This window comes from Rattus norvegicus, chromosome 1 (genome assembly GCF_036323735.1).
Source record: "Rattus norvegicus strain BN/NHsdMcwi chromosome 1, GRCr8, whole genome shotgun sequence".
Classification (NCBI taxonomy): Eukaryota; Metazoa; Chordata; class Mammalia; order Rodentia; family Muridae; genus Rattus; species Rattus norvegicus.
The window spans coordinates 265,395,615-265,416,895 of NC_086019.1; the positions used below are offsets into that span (position 1 = coordinate 265,395,615).

Here is a 21,281-nt window from a genome sequence, read left to right on the forward strand (position 1 = left end):
TGAACACAATGTCTAGAGACAATATTCCAGAGAGACTGCTGACTTTCCTCCCTGGTTCCTAAGCTCATTTACCACGTGACTGAGGGAAGTCACATGACCCTTCCATGTCCTAGTCACCATAGCACAGGCACTGCTCAAATCCTGAGTCCTTACTTAAGAGCTAAGAGTTCATAATGTATATGTTTGGGGAAGTGTACTGCCAAGGAGTCACTGAGTCACATGCCAAGTACTGAGCATTGAGCACTGAGCACTAAGTACTGAGTACTGTGTACTGAGTAGCTCTGCTCCTATGTGGAGCCTAGCACACTGAAAATCACTAGGAGAGAAACCCCTCCAAGAGCTTAAAAAGCCGTAGTCAACACAGGAAGTGAGGTAGACACCCACATCTCTGACGCTGTAAGGATGACTTCCTGGATCCTTTACCAACTGCACACCGATCCAAGATCTACCTGGACCTCAGTAGATCTCACAGGCATGACAAGAGCCTCGGGGTGATAGTCTGTTTCTACTGCTTCCCTTACTGGCACATTTTAAACCAAATGTATTTCTGAGAGTAGGTAAGGTAGAAAATGAGAATGGATTTTAATGTACATGTTTGGGGATATGCACTGCCAAGGAGTCACTGAGTCATGTGCCAAGTACTGAGCATTGAGCACTGAGTACTGAGTACTGAGCACTGAGTACTGAGTAGCTCTGCTCCTAGGTAGAACCTGACTTAAGTCTGATGTTCCTATGTATAAGATGGAGCACAGCAGAATAACCTCAAGATCTGTGCATAGGACAGCCATGAATCAAGACACTCAGTGATCCACCAACGACACCAGTGACAGAATTGTTATCTGTCTGTAAACGGTGGTTCTTTTGTCTCTTTGCAATGTGCAGACTCAGCCTCCCTGGCCCAGAAGCAAGAATCCCCTTGAAGATCCCAAAGTTCCTGACATAGTCCCTCTTCCACATGGGACATCCTTCCAGAATCCCTCTCTGTTCGCTCGCTGCCAAAGCAGCTCCCCAAGACGTAAACAGACGCACAGGTTTAGAGCATGGGCCCTGGAAGTGTCTCTACTCACTCAGCCTTCTCATTCTACCAGGAGAAAAGGGTCCACAATATTTAGTGACCCAGCCCAAGTCTCCAGAGTGTGGCAATATTTACTCCAGGTGCCAGACTGTGACTCAAGTGGTTTTTGTGTAAGAAAGATGTCACAAGTTGATTTCTTGGGGTGGGAAGGTTTTCAGATTACAGAGGATGTTTCTCCCTTCAGTTGGTCTGGGTCAGGAATTTGTACACAATGACATATTTTGGGGATGAGGCTCTGATTTAAATTCATTTTATTTTCAAATATAAAGAAGGCAGCTACAACCTTAAGGTCATTTTAGGTGATGTTTTCAATAATTTAGTGCCTAATGCAAAATGCCATGCTGTGAATTGTGATGTCCTGCTCAAAATATTGGAGGTTTTGAAGTATTTTTAGCATTTTTTTGTTTTTGTTTTTGGGGTTTTTTTTTGTTTTGTTTTGTTTTTTGTTTTTTTTTCCGGAGCTGAGGACCGAACCCAGGGCCTTGCGCTTGTTAGGCAAGCACTCTACCACTGAGCTAAATCCCCAACCCCTTGTTTTTGTTTTTAATTGTTCTATCTACACAACCTTTCTACACTAAACGATTCTCTGGATAAGACTCCTTCTTTCCAGATGGTGACGGTGCATGACTTTCATCCTAGCACTTGGGAGGCAGAGACAGGTGGATCTCTGAGATTGAGGCCAGTCCGGCCAAAGAGGGAGTTCAAGGACAAACAAGGCTACACAAAGAAACCTGTCTCTTAAAACCATTTTTTTTTAAAAAAGATCACTTCTTAAAATAGATTGATAATCTTAAAAATACCTCCCCAGAGCTGGGCACGGTGGCACACTCCTGTAATCCTAGCACTCAGGAAGAACATGCAGGGGATGGCTGTGCAGTCCAAGGCCTGCTCGGGCTACATAGGCAGCCCTTTGACTTGAGTTCAGGATAAAGCTGGGGAGGCAGGGGAGGGCACTGGAGGGAACCAGAGCTCCATGACTCAGAGGCTGAGAATCAGGGGAGCCCAGGGACAGACACTCAAGTTACCTCGCTGACGAGCTGTCCAGCCTTCTTCGCCTGCTCCAGGTTGAGACTCCCCTCCGTCAGCCACCCGACACCCTTCATCCATGCCAGGTCAGCTTTGTACTGCAGCTGCAGGAGAAGTGTCACCAAGCTCTAGTCCGACACACACAGGCTGACACAACCAAGTTCACAGGGGGAATACAAGTTTGTCCTCCCAGAAAGCTACTCCCCAATTATCCTCAGTGGCTTTTCCTTCGGGAGGGCAAGCCACCGGGTGCTCCCTGAGATGGAGATGGACACATTTCACCGTAGTGTTGGAGCACTTTGGCCTTGCCAAAAATGGTCTCTCATATTGCTGACCGGTATTTCCAAGATGTTTCTCCTCAGCTCTTGTTTCCAGCACACCTTGACCTTCACGCTGGCCCCAAGCCCCTCCCCATCAGCCAGTGTTCACTCACCTCACTCTGGAGCCCGTGGGCTTTCTTGGCCCACTGAGTTTTCAGATCTTCAGGCAGCACTGTGTAGTCATGCAGTTTCTTTCTGTAGTCGAGGTCGCTGGCGAGGGCCTGGGCCTTCTTAGCATGCCTGAGGTTCACCATGTCCATGGGCAAGTGGAAGTGGGTTTTACTCTCCTCAAACCCTTTCTTATATTCCACCTTGAATGCAAGAAACCGGGGCTCGTTGGTTAAAGACTGTCCTTGCGGGAGTTAAGTGAGACCAGGCCGGGAGGTTCTCGGGCTTCTAGAAGATTTAAGCACTCTGGGTGAGGTCAACTGTCTGCTGGAAAGGTGGCCCCAAGTCATACCGGTGCTGTTCCCTACCCCAGTTGTCATCTAAGGCCATCTCTTGCCAAACTTCACCCTGGGTATGGCTGCTGCAGGAGAGGGCGCCACCTACGCTTTCTGCAGAGGCTTGCAGAGACAAAGCAACTAAGTGTGGGCTAGAGAGTCAAAGAAGCCTAACCTCCAACAAGCGGATCTCCACTGTCCCTTAAATGCAACTCACATTGCTGGCCGGGCAGCCTCTGGAAAGTTTCATCGACTCCCTAAGGGTTCATTTTCCTTAAGGAAACTGTTGTGGTATTACTATAGTAGCAGGAACGTGCCTAGAATAAGGGCCATCCCGTGCAAACGGCACACGTTAATGATAGGCATCCAAGGATGACAGTGATGGTGGGGAGGATGATAGATGTCAAGGGTGGTTTCCATGGAAACAGCTGACTGATGGTGGTGAAGATGATGGATGTCATGGGTGGTTTCCATGGAATTGGCAATGCTGACTGATGTGGTGGGGATGGCGGTCATGACATTAATTACAATCGTGGTGCCAGGTATTGAGAGATCTAGGCTCTCAGTCTACTCTACCCCTCTCACTGACTATCGTATATGGCTTTGGATCACAGACACTCAATATTAGAATTTGTTGTCCATTTAAATCAAAGCCCGACTCTGATTCTTACTGTCTCTCTATGCTTTGTGGCCATGCATTTTCCCAAGCCATCGTCTATGATGCGTCTAAACACATGAGCTCAGTGCCAATGCCCGTATGCCACTCAAGCCATGGTCTCATAAAGACCTGCCAGGTAAATCTGTTCAGCTGCTCGGCAGAGCTGCGTGACCTCATTGCTTGGCTCGGGAAGGATAGAGCAGCAACTCAGTGCTCACATGACCATCGTGTAAGCTTTGCATTGAAGGAAAGATCTGACTGAAAACCATAGGTGTCCCTTCCAGTAGAACTCTCCTTTCCCAGTGGCTCTGCGACCACTGACCATGCTCTTTCCTAGGTGACAAGCGTCAATCTCCAGACATTCCAGGTATTTACAGTCAACGACATTCACATTGGCCGGAGCCCGAGATGCTTCATCAGCCTGGCCAATGTTTTGAACATTATTCTGTGATCACCCAGAACATCTTCACAAAAAACCACAAGCCCACTGTCGCCTTTCTAATTTTTCCTTTTTTAATTAAACCCAAACGAGGGAATGTTGGTATTCTGTCTAAGATCCACACCCACAGCTACCTGGCAACAACCAGTTGTGCCTGGCACTATAAAAGGGCTGCTTGGCCTCTCCTCATTCTCTTTTTTCTTCTCTTCTCTTCTTTCTTACCCTCTTCCCTGTCCCCTCTCTCTCCGCCACCCCTGCTTCCCTCCACGTGCCCATGACCGGGTGCCTTTCCTCTCCTCTACTTTCTTCTCTCATTAAACCTCTCTCCACATAGAACCATGTTGACTTGGTATGCTTTGTCTGGGCGCTGGCCAAGACTTCTACCCCAACATTGGTCCTAACACTTACAGCTCAACTCCCTGCTATGATTTAGATGTGATTGTCTCCACTGAAAGTTATGTTAAGGTTTAATTCCTCAATGGTAGGTGGTGGCGGTAGCGGTGGTGGAGGTGGTGGTGGTGGTGGAGGTGGTGGTTGTGGTGGTGGTGGTGGAGGTGGTGGTGGTAGTGGTGGTGGAGGTGGTGGTGGTGGTGGTGGAGGTGGTGGTAGTGGTAGTGGAGGTGGTGGTGGTGGTGGTGGTGGTGGTGGTGGTGGTGGAGGTGGTGGTGGTGTTGGTGGTGGTGGTGGTGGTGGTGGTGGTGGTGGTGGTGTTGGTGGAGGTGGTAGTAGTGGTGGAGGTGGTGGTGGTGGTGGTGGAGGTGGTGGTGGTGGTGTTGGTGGAGGTGGTGGTGGTGTTGGTGGAGGTGGTGGTGGTGTTGGTGGAGGTGGTGGTGGTGGTGTTGGTGGAGGTGGTGGTGGTGTTGGTGGAGGTGGTGGTGGTGGTGTTGGTGGAGGTGGTAGTAGTGGTGGTGGTGGTGGTGGTGTTGGTGGAGGTGGTGGTGGTGTTGGTGGAGGTGGTGGTGGTGGTGTTGGTGGAGGTGGTAGTAGTGGTGGAGGTGGTGGTGGTGGTGGTGGAGGTGGTAGTGGTGGTGGTGGAGGTGGTAGTAGTGGTGGTGGTGGTGGTGGTGGTGGTGGAGGTGGTGGTGGTGTTGGTGGAGGTAGTGGTGGTGGTGTTGGTGGAGGTGGTGGTGGTGGTGGTGGAGGTGGTGGTGGTGTTGGTGGAGGTAGTGGTGGTGGTGTTGGTGGAGGTGGTAGTAGTGGTGGAGGTGGTGGTGGTGGTGGTGGAGGTGGTGGTGGTGTTGGTGGAGGTGGTGGTGGTGGTGTTGGTGGAGGTGGTAGTAGTGGTGGAGGTGGTGGTGGTGGTGGTGGAGGTGGTAGTAGTGGTAGTGGAGGTGGTGGTGGTGGTGGTGGTGGTGGTGGTGGTGGTGGTGGTGGAGGTGGTGGTGGTGTTGGTGGTGGTGGTGGTGGTGGTGGTGGTGGTGGTGTTGGTGGAGGTGGTAGTAGTGGTGGAGGTGGTGGTGGTGGTGGTGGAGGTGGTGGTGGTGGTGTTGGTGGAGGTGGTGGTGGTGTTGGTGGAGGTGGTGGTGGTGTTGGTGGAGGTGGTGGTGGTGGTGTTGGTGGAGGTGGTGGTGGTGTTGGTGGAGGTGGTGGTGGTGGTGTTGGTGGAGGTGGTAGTAGTGGTGGTGGTGGTGGTGGTGTTGGTGGAGGTGGTGGTGGTGTTGGTGGAGGTGGTGGTGGTGGTGTTGGTGGAGGTGGTAGTAGTGGTGGAGGTGGTGGTGGTGGTGGTGGAGGTGGTAGTGGTGGTGGTGGAGGTGGTAGTAGTGGTGGTGGTGGTGGTGGTGGTGGTGGAGGTGGTGGTGGTGTTGGTGGAGGTAGTGGTGGTGGTGTTGGTGGAGGTGGTGGTGGTGGTGGTGGAGGTGGTGGTGGTGTTGGTGGAGGTAGTGGTGGTGGTGTTGGTGGAGGTGGTAGTAGTGGTGGAGGTGGTGGTGGTGGTGGTGGAGGTGGTGGTGGTGGTGGTGGAGGTGGTGGTGGTGTTGGTGGAGGTGGTGGTGGTGGTGTTGGTGGAGGTGGTAGTAGTGGTGGAGGTGGTGGTGGTGGTGGTGGAGGTGGTGGTAGTGGTAGTGGAGGTGGTGGTGGTGGTAGTGGAGGCGGTGGTGGTGGCGGTGGCGGTGGCAGTGGCGGTGGTACAAAGTAAAACTGCCTTGGGTGGGTAGAGCCCTTATGAGCACATCATTGCTTGCCTGTCCTGGGGCTGGATTCATCATCATGAGAACACGTTATTAATATAAAGCAAAGCTGCCTTGTGCTCTCTCACTTACATACATTCTCTCCCTTTTACACTAGTTTTTAATCCCATGCAACATGGACAGCCTCACTAGATACAGCCACACATCCTCGCACCTTGGAGCCTCCAGAGTTATATGACAAAACAGAGCTCTTTCTTCCTCAAGTGCCATCTCTAGGATTCTGGTTTAGCAGCAGAAGGATGGACTAAGACACTCTCGCATTTGAGCTAGGCTCTGCAAGGAGGACTTGTGAACTGCTCACTCTCATAGCTCCAGAGTCTCTCACAGTATTTTAGACCACAGCAACCGCGTGCCAAATCTGCGGCAGAGACAGACGCACTCAAGCACCTATGCACCTTGATCGGCCACATTCCTCACAAACTTTTTTTTGGATCTTTTTTTTTTTTCCGGAGCTGGGGACCGAACCCAGGGCCTTGCGCTTCCTAGGCAAGCGCTCTACCACTGACCTAAATCCCCAACCCCTCCTCACAAACTTTTAAAGAACACTGTTTCAGCCAAATAAAGAAAGCGAACGAGTTCCTCACATAAGCCAAGAGAGAAAAGCCTTGAGGTGGAAGTCAGCAGAAAGGCAAACTTGCCCAGAAGGAACTTTTAAGCACAACTGTCAGTTAGGAGCTGGGGGTGGGAGGCAGTTTACCTCGCTGCTCATCTTGGCCACCTGCAGAGAATGCAGAAGCTTGGAGTCGGTGGTTCCCAGGACTCTGCCCTTTGTTTTCTCATACTCTTCTTTGTATTTAATCTTGAGAGGAAGAAGAAAGTCTAGTGTGAGCGAGAGAAAAACTGCCATAGAAGGGATTCTGACTGTAACAAACACAAAGGTAACAATTCTTGCCAAGGGGTGAGGGGGAAGGGGGTTGTGGCCCCTCCATCTTTCTCAAACCCAGCAGAAGATTAAAGTGTTGTGATGTTTACAATGTTAACAGTCATTATTTTTCCAGCAGGCGGCTGGCATCGCATTGGAACGGTTCCTTATGCCGTCCACAGTTCTGAGTTAACGAGAAGAACCTACGCTGCTAGCAAGCTCCCCCGAGGCTTTGGCGGCCAACAGAGACATGGCGTCCAGCTTCATCTCAAATCCTTTCCCCTTTGTCTTCTGCCAGCCTTCTTTGTACTTCACCTGACAAACACAAACACAAACAGAAGCGAGTGGGGGCTGCTACCCACCCGTCTGCTGGAAGTTGAGAGGCTGTTTCTTTAAAGCAAACTTGGTTTCTTCCATTGTTGGCAGGCGGGGGAGTCTTGACTATTGTTTTCAAGACTGCAACAGTAACACTGTTAACACTGATCCCCTGGGCTACTCCAGGGACAGGACAAAGAACCCTCATTGCCTGGTCATGTGACTTTGGGCAATTACCTCTATGAGCTGTGGCTGACCATTTGAAAAACGCATATTATCACTCTCAGGCTGCTGGGAGTGTAAGTTGGGTGTGGTGATGCCAAGAAGCAAGGGATTGATGCTGCCTGTAACGGCCACTGTGTGTGGTAGTGTGCTTTGTAGACACTACCTCCGAATCTTCAGGAAAGCCAAGGCTCAGCAAGCTGAAGGTATTTGCTAGGGTCATACAGATCAAAATCCAGCATGACTTCTGAATCTGTGTCTGTCTCACATTAAAACCCACAGCAGCAAATGCTGGGAGACACCCTACAGCCAGGCTGTGCCTTACAACATGTCATATTTATGTCACCATATCCTGTTTGTCTCTGCTTTTTGTTTTCCTGTCCCGTAACTCCAACCTAGGCTAGTCGCCTAGTCACAGTCTACCCTGTGACTCCTTGTGTCTTTGTTGATTGGATCAAGATTGTTCTTGAAGCTTAAAAAAATCTCTTCTCGAAAAGTCACCAGTCAGTCGCCAGGGTGATGATGGTGGTGGTGACCAGTCTGCGTGTTCACATACTACACGTGTGTCCATACAGGAACTACATCACTATGAATAATTCATGCCCAGGGACTGTGTGTCAAAACTCTAAGTCCCATTGCAATGAACGCCCTAGAAGACTCTTCCCTGGGAGGTGAGTAGGCCCTGCTTGCGTGACTGTTTCTTTCCACGTTCACGCCACGCTCTCCCCACCTTGCCCTTACCTCGCTGAACAGTTGCGCGTTGGCCTTCGCCTTCAGCATCTGAGGAGCGTCCTGGGGCAATGTGTAGTTCAGCTTGTTTCTCTCGTAATCAGCTCGGTAATTCACCTGTGGGATTTGAAACAGGTCTGCAAGGTTTGTGTGCAACAGGAGGAGAGCCTTGGGGAGGATATTCTGTCTCCCATGCCCCCTCTGATTCCCGTTGCCGAGAGGGAGTCCCTGGGAAAGGCCTTTTACTAAGAACGCCTGTAGCTTGGGGGAAAGTTTTAAGTTAACAGGTCGAAGGTGTCGAATGAAAAAATGGAACAGCTCACGGGCACACTCAAGTCTGTGAGTTTGCAAGACACCTTTGAGCTGCTATGGGTGCTGAGTGCTTTGCGATATGTAGGCTAGACACTCTCCAGGAATCGGAAATCTGCATTACCAGCAGTAATGTTGATTGTGTGCAGTTATAAAATGCATCTTGAATCGTGTGTGCACAAAAGAGCTGAACACATGGGTAAGACAATTCCATCTGTACGGGCTGTCACTTCAAGCCCAGCCCTGGACTGCGGACATTGCCAAGAGTGGGGATTATTGGTAGATTTTTTGGTGTGTATTAAAATTGTAAAAACATGTTTCATTCTTTTTACTTGTGAGAGACTCATACTAAAATATTTACAGATGAAGCGAGATAGTATCTTGGATTTCCTTCAAACTACGAGAGAAGGTGGAGGTCGGAGGGCATACAAATGTGGCAGGCTGGGCTGCTTTTGTGTATGCTGACATCCTCTATAATAAAATGTTTGAAAGGAAGGGCATCATTTCTTGGCTGTAACCACTCATCACTGTAATCACTTGGGGATTGGCTGTCCAGAGGCCTCACAGCCATTGTGAAATTCCCAGTCAGGCAGGGATGTGCTACGTACATGGCTCAGCTGCTGGGCGTTGATTTTAGCTTGAACAATCTGTGGCGTGTTTGTCACCGAGCTGAACTTCAGTCTGTCGATGTTCTGCCTGTAGTTGACCTGGGCAAAAAACAGGCACAGAAAATGTCACTTGCCGTCATCTCTGGGATGTGTGTGGATCCTTCACTCGGCTGTAGTGATTCTCCTAACTGGGTACTGAGCAACATGCCAAGCCCACAGACTGAAGAATGGTCCGTCCATGGAAGGTTGAGTAACACAGAGAAGCAACACATAGCAGAGATCAGCTCACTCCGCAGTGGACACAGGAAACACATTGTCATCACATTGCCAACCATGGCAGTGCCCTCCCTTCCCCACCCACAGAGAGAGAAGGAACGTCACTGACAATAGTATGTGTTGGCTATGGGAACTGTAGAGATCTTGCTAACAGTGCCTGGAATCCAGAACAGCATTGGAGAACATACACAAAACCTCCATCCCGGTAATTCTATCATGAGGCTTGCTGCCAGCATCTGGCGGGCATCTGATGCTGTGGCCTCTGGGGGCATCCAATGCCCCTGGCCTCTCTAGATACTGGCACTGAGGAACACATGCCCACATTCAGGCACTTATACCTAATTAAAAATGAGATGCATCTTGACAAAGATTCAAGATGTATGTATATATGCATCCACAATGTAATTTTTCTGTATGTCTAACACTTCATAAAAGTGATATATTTCGAAAAAGAGAAAACAGAGAATAAAGGAGAGACAAAAGTCCAACCAGTGTCATACTTGTGGCACGCTGGGGATAAACCCAGGGCCTTTTGCCATTGGGTGAGCTCTCTCCCAGAGCGATGCCCTGGCCCTTATGTATGTGTCTGAACGAAATTTAAAGAAGCACCAATGGCCCTGTGTGCCCGTGCTTGCACACTTGTGCGCCAGCTGCTGCTTGGCCCTCTCTCCCACCTTTCCAAGACCCCAAAGAGACTGACATATTTCAGCATCTTCCTAAAAGAGGAGGAGCCAAGGTAACCAACCTACAAGCTTTCCTACCTCTAGACATTTGGGGCTGCTGGATTTTTGAAACTGCAAATCATTTTTGAAGGAGTAAAGTATCATCAGCCATTTGTATACAGAGCACTTCCTTCCAGCCCACATATTTCCCTACATGCACCTGACCGTGATTCAGAGTGGAAGGGAGGGAACCTGAAAAAGACATTAAGACCTAGGTTTGTGGCCTGAGAGTCCGCAATGTGGGAGGCAGCTGAGCTCAGCTGTGTGAGAAGAAGCCCTCCATTCTACTCAGGACGGCAAGATGAACAGCTGGAAGTGAAGTGGTGATGTCATGGCTGGCCAACATGTCATGGCTGGCCAATGGCCCCTTCACAATTTTACTTTCCTACAACCCAAGGAAAAGACCAAGATGAAACTCATCCCTACTCTTCCTTTCAGCCTGTCTGGCTTCATCCTCTTATTCATTCCTTCAGCAGACATGGAGTTTGTGCAGAACAAGCAAAATTAGGCATAGCCCCGCCCACCCACATTCCAGACGAGTCTCTACTGCCTATGGACCCAATTCTGATAGTGGCAGTCTCCTAGTGAATGCCTCCCCATCTCCTGGGCTCCCTAAGTCCAGTAAACCCATCCAGGATGCCAGAGTATGTCATTTCAGTCTTACTGCCCACTGCTCTCTGTGCTAGAGCCACTCACATGGCCTTGTTAGTCAGCACACAGTGTCTCTGCTTTCCAGATGTTACCAACCAGCTACGAAGCCACATTCCTGCATACACCACTGCTTCCTGCATAAACCACTGCTTCCTGCATAAACCACTGCTTCCTGTATAAACCACTGCTTCCTGCATAAACCACTGCTTCCTGTATAAACCACTGCTTCCTGCATAAACCACTGCTTCCTGTATAAACCACTGCTTCCTGTATAAACCACTGCTTCCTGAATACACCACTGCTTCCTGTATAAACCACTGCTTCCTGTATAAACCACTGCTTCCTGCATAAACCACTGCTTCCTGCATAAACCACTGCTTCCTGTATAAACCACTGCTTCCTGCATAAACCACTGCTTCCTGCATAAACCACTGCTTCCTGTATAAACCACTGCTTCCTGCATAAACCACTGCTTCCTGCATAAACCACTGCTTCCTGCATAAACCACTGCTTCCTGCATAAACCACTGCTTCCTGCATAAACCACTGCTTCCTGCATAAACCACTGCTTCCTACATACACCACTGCTTCCTACATAAACCACTGCTTCCTGCATACACCACTGCTTCCTGTATACACCACTGCTTCCTGTATACACCACTGCTTCCTGCATACACCACTGCTTCCTGTATAAACCACTGCTTCCTGTATAAACCACTGCTTCCTGCATAAACCACTGCTTCCTGCATAAACCACTGCTTCCTGTATAAACCACTGCTTCCTGCATACACCACTGCTTCCTGCATACACCACTGCTTCCTGCATAAACCACTGCTTCCTGTATAAACCACTGCTTCCTGCATAAACCACTGCTTCCTGCATAAACCACTGCTTCCTGCATAAACCACTGCTTCCTGCATACACCACTGCTTCCTGTATAAACCACTGCTTCCTGCATAAACCACTGCTTCCTGTATAAACCACTGCTTCCTGCATACACCACTGCTTCCTGCATAAACCACTGCTTCCTGCATAAACCACTGCTTCCTGTATAAACCACTGCTTCCTGCATAAACCACTGCTTCCTGCATGAACCACTGCTTCCTGCATAAACCACTGCTTCCTGCATAAACCACTGCTTCCTGCATAAACCACTGCTTCCTGAATACACCACTGCTTCCTGTATAAACCACTGCTTCCTGCATACACCACTGCTTCCTGTATACACCACTGCTTCCTGTATACACCACTGCTTCCTGCATATACCACTGCTTCCTGTATAAACCACTGCTTCCTGCATAAACCACTGCTTCCTGCATAAACCACTGCTTCCTGCATAAACCACTGCTTCCTGTATAAACCACTGCTTCCTGTATAAACCACTGCTTCCTGCATACACCACTGCTTCCTGCATACACCACTGCTTCCTGCATAAACCACTGCTTCCTGTATAAACCACTGCTTCCTGCATAAACCACTGCTTCCTGCATAAACCACTGCTTCCTGCATAAACCACTGCTTCCTGCATAAACCACTGCTTCCTGTATAAACCACTGCTTCCTGTATAAACCACCGCTTCCTGTATAAACCACTGCCTTTTCTGAGCCAACACATGTGTTCCTTCTCTCAGTTTAGTTGCCCAACCAGTATACATGTCTTAAAGCAAGTATACAGAAAATGCATACACAGGCGGTTGACAAGTTCAAAAACAGAGGTATAAAATCCCGGTTTGGGCAAGCCTTGGCTTGACCATTCCCTGCAAAATTTCTCAGTCTTGACATTTTTTTTTCCACAGCATTTTATCACTTCTAAAAAACACAGCTCCAAGGCAGAGAACTTTCTAAATTTGGCTTTAAACATTTCCTTTTACAGATTTAACGGATCATTTTGGCCACCTGACCACTTCATGCCTGTGCATAATATGTTCCAAACCCCCTCTTCCCCATGCCCTCCCACATCTCCCTCCCACACACACCAACCCCTCCCTCCCCATCCTCAGCAGACCCTTCCCGAAATCCACGGTTTTCGCCTTTATATTATGACCCACTTAGTTTAGCCAGGGTCGCCTGCAAGCACCACTGGGCACTGTCAATTGGTTCCCATGCGGTCTCCAGTGGATACGCAATTGAAGGCAAGGATCCCCCTCTCCTCCCTGAATCTATCAGTAGCAAGTAGTTCAACAGAGAGAGACAGACCATCCCCGACGCCGTCTCCCTTCATGCCTGACTTTTGCTAGGCCTATCCTTGGTGCAACTCTATGATTGGATATGAGGGAATCCATCCCTACAAACAGGGTCAAAAGATTCGCCACGAGGTCTTAAGATCTTAGACCCTGGGGAGTGAGGATTGAATGCAGCTTACCTAAACTGACATAATATCAAGCTGACTTCTAAATGTGTGTGCTTAGACCCACAGACAGGGCTCTTCTCTACCATCATCAGAGGAGCTTCTCTCTCCAGTGATGGAGTAAGTGCAGAGAGCTGTGACTGCACAAGGTGCTAAGTGAGGGATATGTGCCCACCATAAGTGAGACGGGCATACCATCTCCTCCAAGGCTCAGGGAGCCTCTGCAAGGAAAGGGAGCCGGATGAACGCAAATGCCAGAAGACAGGAAGATAGGCTGCAATTGACGTCTTCTGGGCAAGATAGAGCAGCCCTGTCAACTGCAAACTCCCAGTATGTGCCTGTTCCACATCCACTGACATTTTAAGAGCTGGCAAGTAAGTCTGTATTTTAAAAAGTCACTGACATGCACAGGGTGCCAAGCCATTCCTAGGCTCACTCCTGAAATAAACTTGAGTGCCCCCTTGGCTGTGCCAGCTTCCAGCTGACTCATTCCCGATCTTCCCTCCACTCAATATCTGGTAGTAGCAATTCTGACCAACACAGGGCTCCAAGTGTTGCAAACGCCCTAACCCATTTACTCCTCCAGCCATCCTGCAATAACCCCTACCTTGAAATGTGGACAGGGAAGCACGGAGAACTAAGAGAGGCTGTTCAGCTACCGAGCTACAAATGTCATCCCAGACCAACTGGGGAATGGTCCTCAGGCTGTGCCCTTGAGGCTGTGCTCTGTAAGCCAGTTTACCTGGCATGCTTGGGACAATTACTTACAGATGGACAGGATTCACCATGGAGAACCCTCTGACTTGTATAACTGAGATCAGGAAATCTATCCCATGAGCAAACAAATGACAGACGAGTTTGTCTTTAAAACAGCACTTATAGACTCTCCAAACCTTAAGGCACAGAGCTGACTGCTCTGCTGGGTTTGGAGACCATCACTTTACTGCTTTTTCATTAATAATTCAAGGAGAGAGAAAAAAACTTTGTATATCCGGAGTATATAGGGAAAACTGGAGATATAAAGTCATTTCAGTGTCAACTGCTAATGAGATTAGAGCACTGTGACTATCTAATGCATTAATTCAGAGGGAAAATTATCAGCTCATAATAGAGTCTTATTAGGATTCAGAACCAGGCATGATAAAAATGTCACAAAAACCGTATTTGTAAAATAGCGCATTCCTTCCTGATAGTTCTGCACTAAATATGTCACACTGAGCACAATCACTTTTCTCTGCAGGACATAATTAACAGCCTCCATGATTAATTTCACAAACGTTTGGCCACTGCTTCAGTCTGCATTCTGAAAGCGTCTGTGCTAAAGATAGAGTCCCATTTTAGTTCTATTAATATTTCTAAAAACCATGTACAGGAATGCCCTCTAATTAAGGACCCGTGCTATATTCAATTTCATGGCTATTTTATCACATTTAAGGCTACCACATGACAAGACCACAAACTCTCCTGAAAAAGGAATGGGTTTCCCACTTCCTGGGTGTTAATAATCTACATTAGATGCTTTTCTCAAACACATATGAGAGCCAAGACAGGAAGAGGAAGCAAAGAAAGATGCACTTGTAGGTGAGTTCTGACTCAGTCCCGGCCGATTCCTACTACACAAGACACAGCAGTAGTAGTTTGACATGGTGCGATTTTGATTTTCCTTCTGCACAGGCACAAGCAAATGAGTAACATGCTGGGCATGACCCATGTGCTGCCAGCTTAGACTGTAAACCCAGAGTCTATCGCAGTCCAGTCTAATCCTGAGCTAGCTACAATGTTGCAGGCGTAGCCCTTGATGGAGAGTCCTTCAGACACACCTGTGGTAGAGGAGGATGTTACAATGGAAATACAAAGCTATAGAAATCTCTCATTTTATTGTGCTAATTACTAGGCTTGGTCTCAAGAGCTTGACTGTAAACACGCACACTCCCGACTTGACTTTTAATTACTAAGTAGCCTATGAAGTATTTGGGACCAAAAACAAAGCTGCTTTGGTCTCATAAGCATACAAGAGAGACAACCTAACAAAACTTTGGGGAAGAGAAGCACAAAGCTTGGTCCCTTCTGTCCTGCTGGGTCTTATAACCTGCTCATTCACCTTTGCAAAGCCCTGTTCACCCAATAAGCTGGCATTAACTGGCTCCTTAGTGGTCTAGGCACTGTTTCAGAGCCAGCACAATCAATCTCGACATATCCACTCTGCAAAAAAAAAAGGGAGAGCGGTGAAGTCCAGCAGGAAACCCCAGCTGGTCACTGGTGCCGTGCTGAGCCCAGGAGAGCCGGAGGGAAGCACCTTGGGCAGTCAGTGAGCACACGCGGAATTACCTAATCTATTAAGTGTTTAGTAGACTAAAGATTGTCTGCTCTGGCTATGAGGCCAGCTCATTTTTAAGCGAGTGAATTGCTTTATCCTTTTTCTTTATGCCTTTTCCCCTATATTTTCTAAAATTTTAAGACCGAACAGATAATAAAATTATTGTGATGCCAAAATATTAATTTTAATTAATTTATTTGGTTTGGGATGCCAAACCACACGCAGGCTCACTGCTGTAGTAAGTAAGGAATTTAGCTATTCTTCTGTCTGTCTCTGTGTGTCTGCCTGCCTATCCGTCTCTCTCTATTTGCCAACACACCCCTGAGAAGAAAGGATAGCTAACATTAACGTTTGCTCATAATTTATACCTGCTCTATCTTTAGCATACTGAGCGCTAACATTTAAAGGCCATCATTGCTGTGGGATAGTTATCGTGAACGCGTCCAGCAGATGTAGCTCTCCAAAGTCTGAGAGGGGAAATTGAACTTTAGGATATTTTCAAGGCAAGAGTAGAATCATCCAAACTTTACCTAGAAAGTGAGTTTTTCATCATGCATGCATGGACTCCCCAGAGGAGGGACAGTTCCCGTTCCTAGCCCTTTTGGTCTCCTATATATATTGATGAGGTATTTTTCCTTCCCATCTGACTGCCTAAGCCTTGATCCACAGCAAGTCATAGGATGAAAGGGGGCAGGAGGCGGGGACTCACATCCTTCAGGGGAGCCAGCTTCATCGTGGTTTGGTAGAACGGAGTGGCAGTGGCTGGGTAGTTGTAATCCACAACGTCGTGTTTATAGTCAGCCTTGTAGGCAACCTGAAACCCACAGAAGAGAGGAATCAGCTCCCACTTCCCCAACCCTTTTTTTTGACTGTCATAAATATATCTGAATAATTAGAAACAAAATTAACCCACTTTCCTCACCCCTAAAGAAAATTACATTATGTTCACACTTTTGCCTTCAACTAATTTGAATTATTCTTAATTAGTTCAAACTTAGTCAACTCCCATCTGTAGTACATTTGTTTTATCTTTCTTTTTAATTATAAGCCTCTCGCTTTTGTTTTAAACGAGCGGCTAAGCACGGGTATGCAAGGAAGGTGCTTCTGGGCAAATTTAAAGACAGTGAAGACTTAGAAACTTTAGAGTAGTTCAGTTATTTTTGTAACAGTCAACATCAGAGTCCTTGGGCAGAAGAAATCCAACGTTTGGATGTTTGGAGAACAAAATAGGTCTTCTATAAGTGCTCATTATCTCCAAGGTTTAAAATGCAGTCTTTTCCTGTCTGTGAGCTAGTTTCCACGATACCCCCTGATGTCTGGTTACCCCATTACTCTATTACTATTGCATGGCCATAGCATGCCTTCAGTGAAAAACAAAGTCACCCCTAAGTACCCACCTCCCATTCATAAAAGGTTTGAAATCGCGCAGCACTTCCAATAGGAATCGCACTGGCACATTTTATTGAATCGTTCAGAAGTGGAGCGCCATATTACCCTGAATCAATGGTAACAGATCCTTCGAGCCAGAGTGCACTAACTGGAGCTGGCTGGGCCTCTGAAAGGTTTAAAGGCTTTTGTAATTCTTTATACTTGTCAACATGTAAAGATCCGTGGGTGTCTCTTCTTACAACTAGAAGCATACCCATTTTTGAAGGAGGGTTTAATAGTAATTGGCCAGGGTTGGGGATTTAGCTCAGTGGTAGAGCACTTGCTTAGCAAGCGCAAGGCCCTGGGTTCTGTCCTCAGCTCCAGAAAGAAAAAAAAAAAAGACAAAAATAACAAAAAGTAATTGGCCAAACTCTTCACACCCCAGCCAGCTGATTCCCACTGTCCCTCAAACACAACTCACATTGCTGGCCAGGCTGCCGACTTTGAGAGCGTGGAGCATGCGTCTGTCCATGCCGACTCCTTCATAGTGGCCTCTCAGGTGAGTCTGATAGTTTTCTTTATACTTATTCTACAAGGAAACATTTGAGGAAAACTTTTGAGGAAAAGTTCCCACCTAGATGAAGGTAAACTATTTTTCTTCATAGTCTAAGTCTAAATATAAGCACGATTTCACTACTGAAAAAAAAAAAGCCTTGTTTTTAAACAACTGAGATTTCCAAAGTGCACAAGAACTTGAGGAAAGACGGGCAGACAAGCACACAGGAGCACATGTCGTGGGGAGCACTGCATCGAGGCAGACTGTCGTGGGGAGCACCACCAAGGCAGACTGCATGCATTTGTTTTTAATTTTACGTGTTTGCTTTTAAATTTACCAGCCTTTTCTGGTGTGGAAATTTACTGTGAGAGTGTGGAACGGGCGATGGACAACCGATAGACAAGCCCTGGTTGTGTGGTCCTGATCCACAAGCCAAGTCATTACAAGTTAGTGGTTGCCTCTTTGCCTAAATGCAGTCATCCCTCTAAATCCATTAGCATCCACATCTGTGGTCCCAACCAGACACAGATAGAAGATATTTGAAAAACAAAACAACACAATTGTATCTGTAGGAAACATGCGTGGGCTTTTCTCTTACTGTTTTTCCATTAAAAACTCAGTGTTTACATAGCATTTTCGAAGCATCGGGTCTTATAAGTAATCTGGAGGGACCTGAAGTCTGCGTGAATGCTAGACTCCATCACGGCACTACATAAAGGACTTGGTATCTGAAGACTGCAGTGCCTACCAAGAGGTCGTGAACCAATCCCCAGTGGACCTTACACACGAAGAGTAGAATCTGATCTTTGTCAAATCTTATGATGTAAAAATTGATCGCTATGGAAACCAGTAGGAAACTGAGCCCAGTACTAAATGCTGCTTATCAAATAAAAGGGAAATCAAAATGGAATGGCTACGTCTTCCAACCTTCTCCTGAGAATACCCAAAGTTTGTGAGTGATTCTGTAGCATGCATCTGGTCATTTGTAAAGTGGGGAACTCTTATCCGGTTCCTCAGCTGCCTGTGTGAAGGGAGATCATACATCTCAACTCAGAAGCACAAAGTCACAATGAAAAGAGACATTGCATGCTCGATCAGGCTCCCATGCTAGGATTCAGGAACAGCTGCTGAACCACACCGATAGGATAAACAAACACAGTTCCACCTTGAGAACATATGGGCAAGCAGGGAAACGCTGGGGCTATGACGTCATTTGATGATAGACTAATCACAGAAAACACTCCTAACCAAACTCAATGTACCATGCACCCGAGGGGCCATGCTTCTCTGGGACACAAGGATAGAGTCACAAAGTTCATCCCTCAGGAGATGCAGAAGCTCAACTCACGAAACGTGCTTATGGAGTAACTCACATCGCTGGTGAATTTTGAGATCTTGCTCACATTCCTGAACTGGGGTGTCTCACAGTAGTTGATACTGTGACCTTTACTATTCTCCAGACCCTTCTTGTACTCCACCTTGAAATGCCAAACACCAGCTGCTTAACAGAAACACCCCCGAAGCCATTCTTGAAAACATCCCCCAGGTCTGACCAGGATATTTTTTTACGAAACTTTCAACCCAAGACTTAAAGTAGCACAGGTGATACTGTGAGCGTATGGTGTTTCCTTTATAAAAATAAAAATAAAAATAAAAAAAATAATAATAATAATAAAGCAAGTTATCGCATCCTGAAAATTGCAAATACCCAGTCCTTCTCAACAACAGGTACTCCAATGCTCTCACAGATCAAGAACTGTGAAACAGAGATTGGGGTATAACTCCTGACAGAGAGTCTCCCCAGCGTGGGGCTCCGGTTTGCACGATGGCTTCAATTAACAGCAATAATGATGATGGCCAAAAAAAAGGTACTATTTTAGAAATGATGTGGGTACTCTTGGGGTAAAGTGTCTTGGGTGTTTATGACATTTGGGTGGAAAAGACATCCAGACTTCCTGCCATGTCCTGTGTCTTCTGAGAGCCCACTACATAGACAAGCCCACCTACGAAACTCCTCCCTCCGTAGACCCACATGCACGTCTCTCTGTGAACACATCAAGAAAATTTAACAGAAATGCTCTGCAAAGCAGTATCATAAAGGCAGGCCATCTTTAATTTAAAACAAGCTGGTATTTGAGTTCCCTGGGTGCCTGGGTGCAGGACGTGAGGCTACTGTTATCAAATAGACCAAGTCAGTCCCGAGTAATTGCAGAAAAGAGCTAACGGTGAGAAGTAACATTAGGAGAGACAGCTGGCTCTCCTTGTTGGGTAACCATAAGGGCAAAATGAAATAGAAGTGCCCTTGGGATGGCGCATCAAAGAAATACAATGCAAACTGTTTTAGTGTTTGATCGAACGATGTGGGAGAGCTATGCCTTTTAAAAAGTATGCATGGTTCATGCTAATACTTAGAATATATTGTTAAAAGAATCTAGGGGCTAGAGAGATGGCTCAGCGGTTTAAGAGGTCCTGAGTTCAAATCCTGGCAACCATGTGGTGGCTCACAACCATCTGTAATGGGATCCGATGCCCTCTTCTGGTGTGTCTGAAGACAGCTACAGTGTACTTACATATAATAAATAAATAAATCTTGAAAAAAAAAAAAAACAAAAGCAGAGTCTAAGTTCCCAGCATCGAACTTACTACCTCCCAGTGTCCAAGGCTCTCACTGAGGCCTGGGAAAGTATGACTCTGAGCGTTTGAATGTCAGAGTGTCACCGACCAGTTCGGTTTGAAGTTACGGCCTGATCATTAGAAGTAACAGGATGGTCTAAGGTATTTACATCTCAGCGTTAGCATCGCAAAGAACATGTACGGGAGCACTTTTCATAGCCACAAACTCTTCCGGTGGTTGGAGCTGCCACTCAAGGATTTTCAAGCACTGAACAGCAGTGCAAATGACAGGAGCCACCGTGAAGGGACACTAGAGGTCCAGGGAGCCAGAGGACATATGTCCTTGCCAACGAATCCTGGTTCAGAAAGGCTTAAGCAGGGGGCAGCTTAAACAATGTGCACCCTCTGGGAGCTAGGCCAGCCTGGAAGGAAAGGTAGACAGCTACTTGGAGGGAAGGCACAGCTTCTCTGAACTCTGACTCCACTGATAAGGGAAATATGGCATTTAAGACAGTCTAGATGTTGATTCCACACTAATGTAACAATTTATGGTCTTAAAAGTTGGAGCACAGGGGCAAGAGGGATGTCTCAGAGGCTAAGGATACGTGCGGCTCTTCCAGAGGACCTGAGTTTGGTTCCTAAGTTGAGCAGCTCCTAACTGCCTATAACCCTAACTCTAGAGGGATATGGCGCCCTCTTTTGGCCTCTGAGAATACCTGCACTCACATACGCACATGTGCGCATACACACACACACACACACACACACACACACACACACAGAGACACACACAGCATTAAAGATAAAAACAAATCTCTAAAAGTTGCATCCTCTAGTGTTCTTTCTAACAACTACAAACCTGTCGACAGGCCCTTCTGAATATTTAGCAAGACAGTTTTGAGCCAACAAGGAGAGATTTCATTTGTTTGGTTCTATATTTGGTGCATTATTTGGAAACTGGCAACATGAGGACAGTTTGCATGGTTCCATTTTGTATATTTGTTTTGAGCCAGGATGGCATGTAGCACAGGCTGGCCTCCGAATCACTATATAGCCTAGAGTGGCCCTGAGCTCCTGATCCTCCTGCCCTACCTGTCAAGTTATTTATGTATGTATGTGTGTGTATGTATGTATATGTGTGTATGTATATATGTATGTACATATGTGTGTATGTATATATGTATGTACATATGTGTGTATGTATGTATGTATGTACATATGTGTGTATGTATGTATTTATG

General features: G+C 47.1%; 1 protein-coding gene across 6 annotated transcripts in view; it reads right to left on the bottom strand.

Annotated features, from left to right (window-relative positions):
- Nucleotides 1-21,281, bottom strand: part of Nrap (nebulin-related anchoring protein) — a 77,906-nt gene that overhangs the window by 40,291 nt on the left and 16,334 nt on the right. For 4 of the 6 annotated variants that reach the window (XM_039110118.2, XM_006231644.5, XM_039110113.2 and 1 more), the window contains 9 exons: nucleotides 18,801-18,905; nucleotides 17,353-17,460; nucleotides 16,213-16,317; nucleotides 9,193-9,291; nucleotides 8,288-8,392; nucleotides 7,217-7,324; nucleotides 6,845-6,946; nucleotides 2,535-2,732; nucleotides 2,101-2,205 (listed from right to left, as the gene is read on the bottom strand). In XM_039110118.2, coding sequence (XP_038966046.1) covers nucleotides 2,101-2,205; nucleotides 2,535-2,732; nucleotides 6,845-6,946; nucleotides 7,217-7,324; nucleotides 8,288-8,392; nucleotides 9,193-9,291; nucleotides 16,213-16,317; nucleotides 17,353-17,460; nucleotides 18,801-18,905 — 1,035 coding nt within the window. The remainder of the gene's footprint in view (nucleotides 1-2,100; nucleotides 2,206-2,534; nucleotides 2,733-6,844; nucleotides 6,947-7,216; nucleotides 7,325-8,287; nucleotides 8,393-9,192; nucleotides 9,292-16,212; nucleotides 16,318-17,352; nucleotides 17,461-18,800; nucleotides 18,906-21,281) is intronic. The other 2 variants (XM_008760535.4, NM_001107443.2) reach the window with 1 other exon arrangement.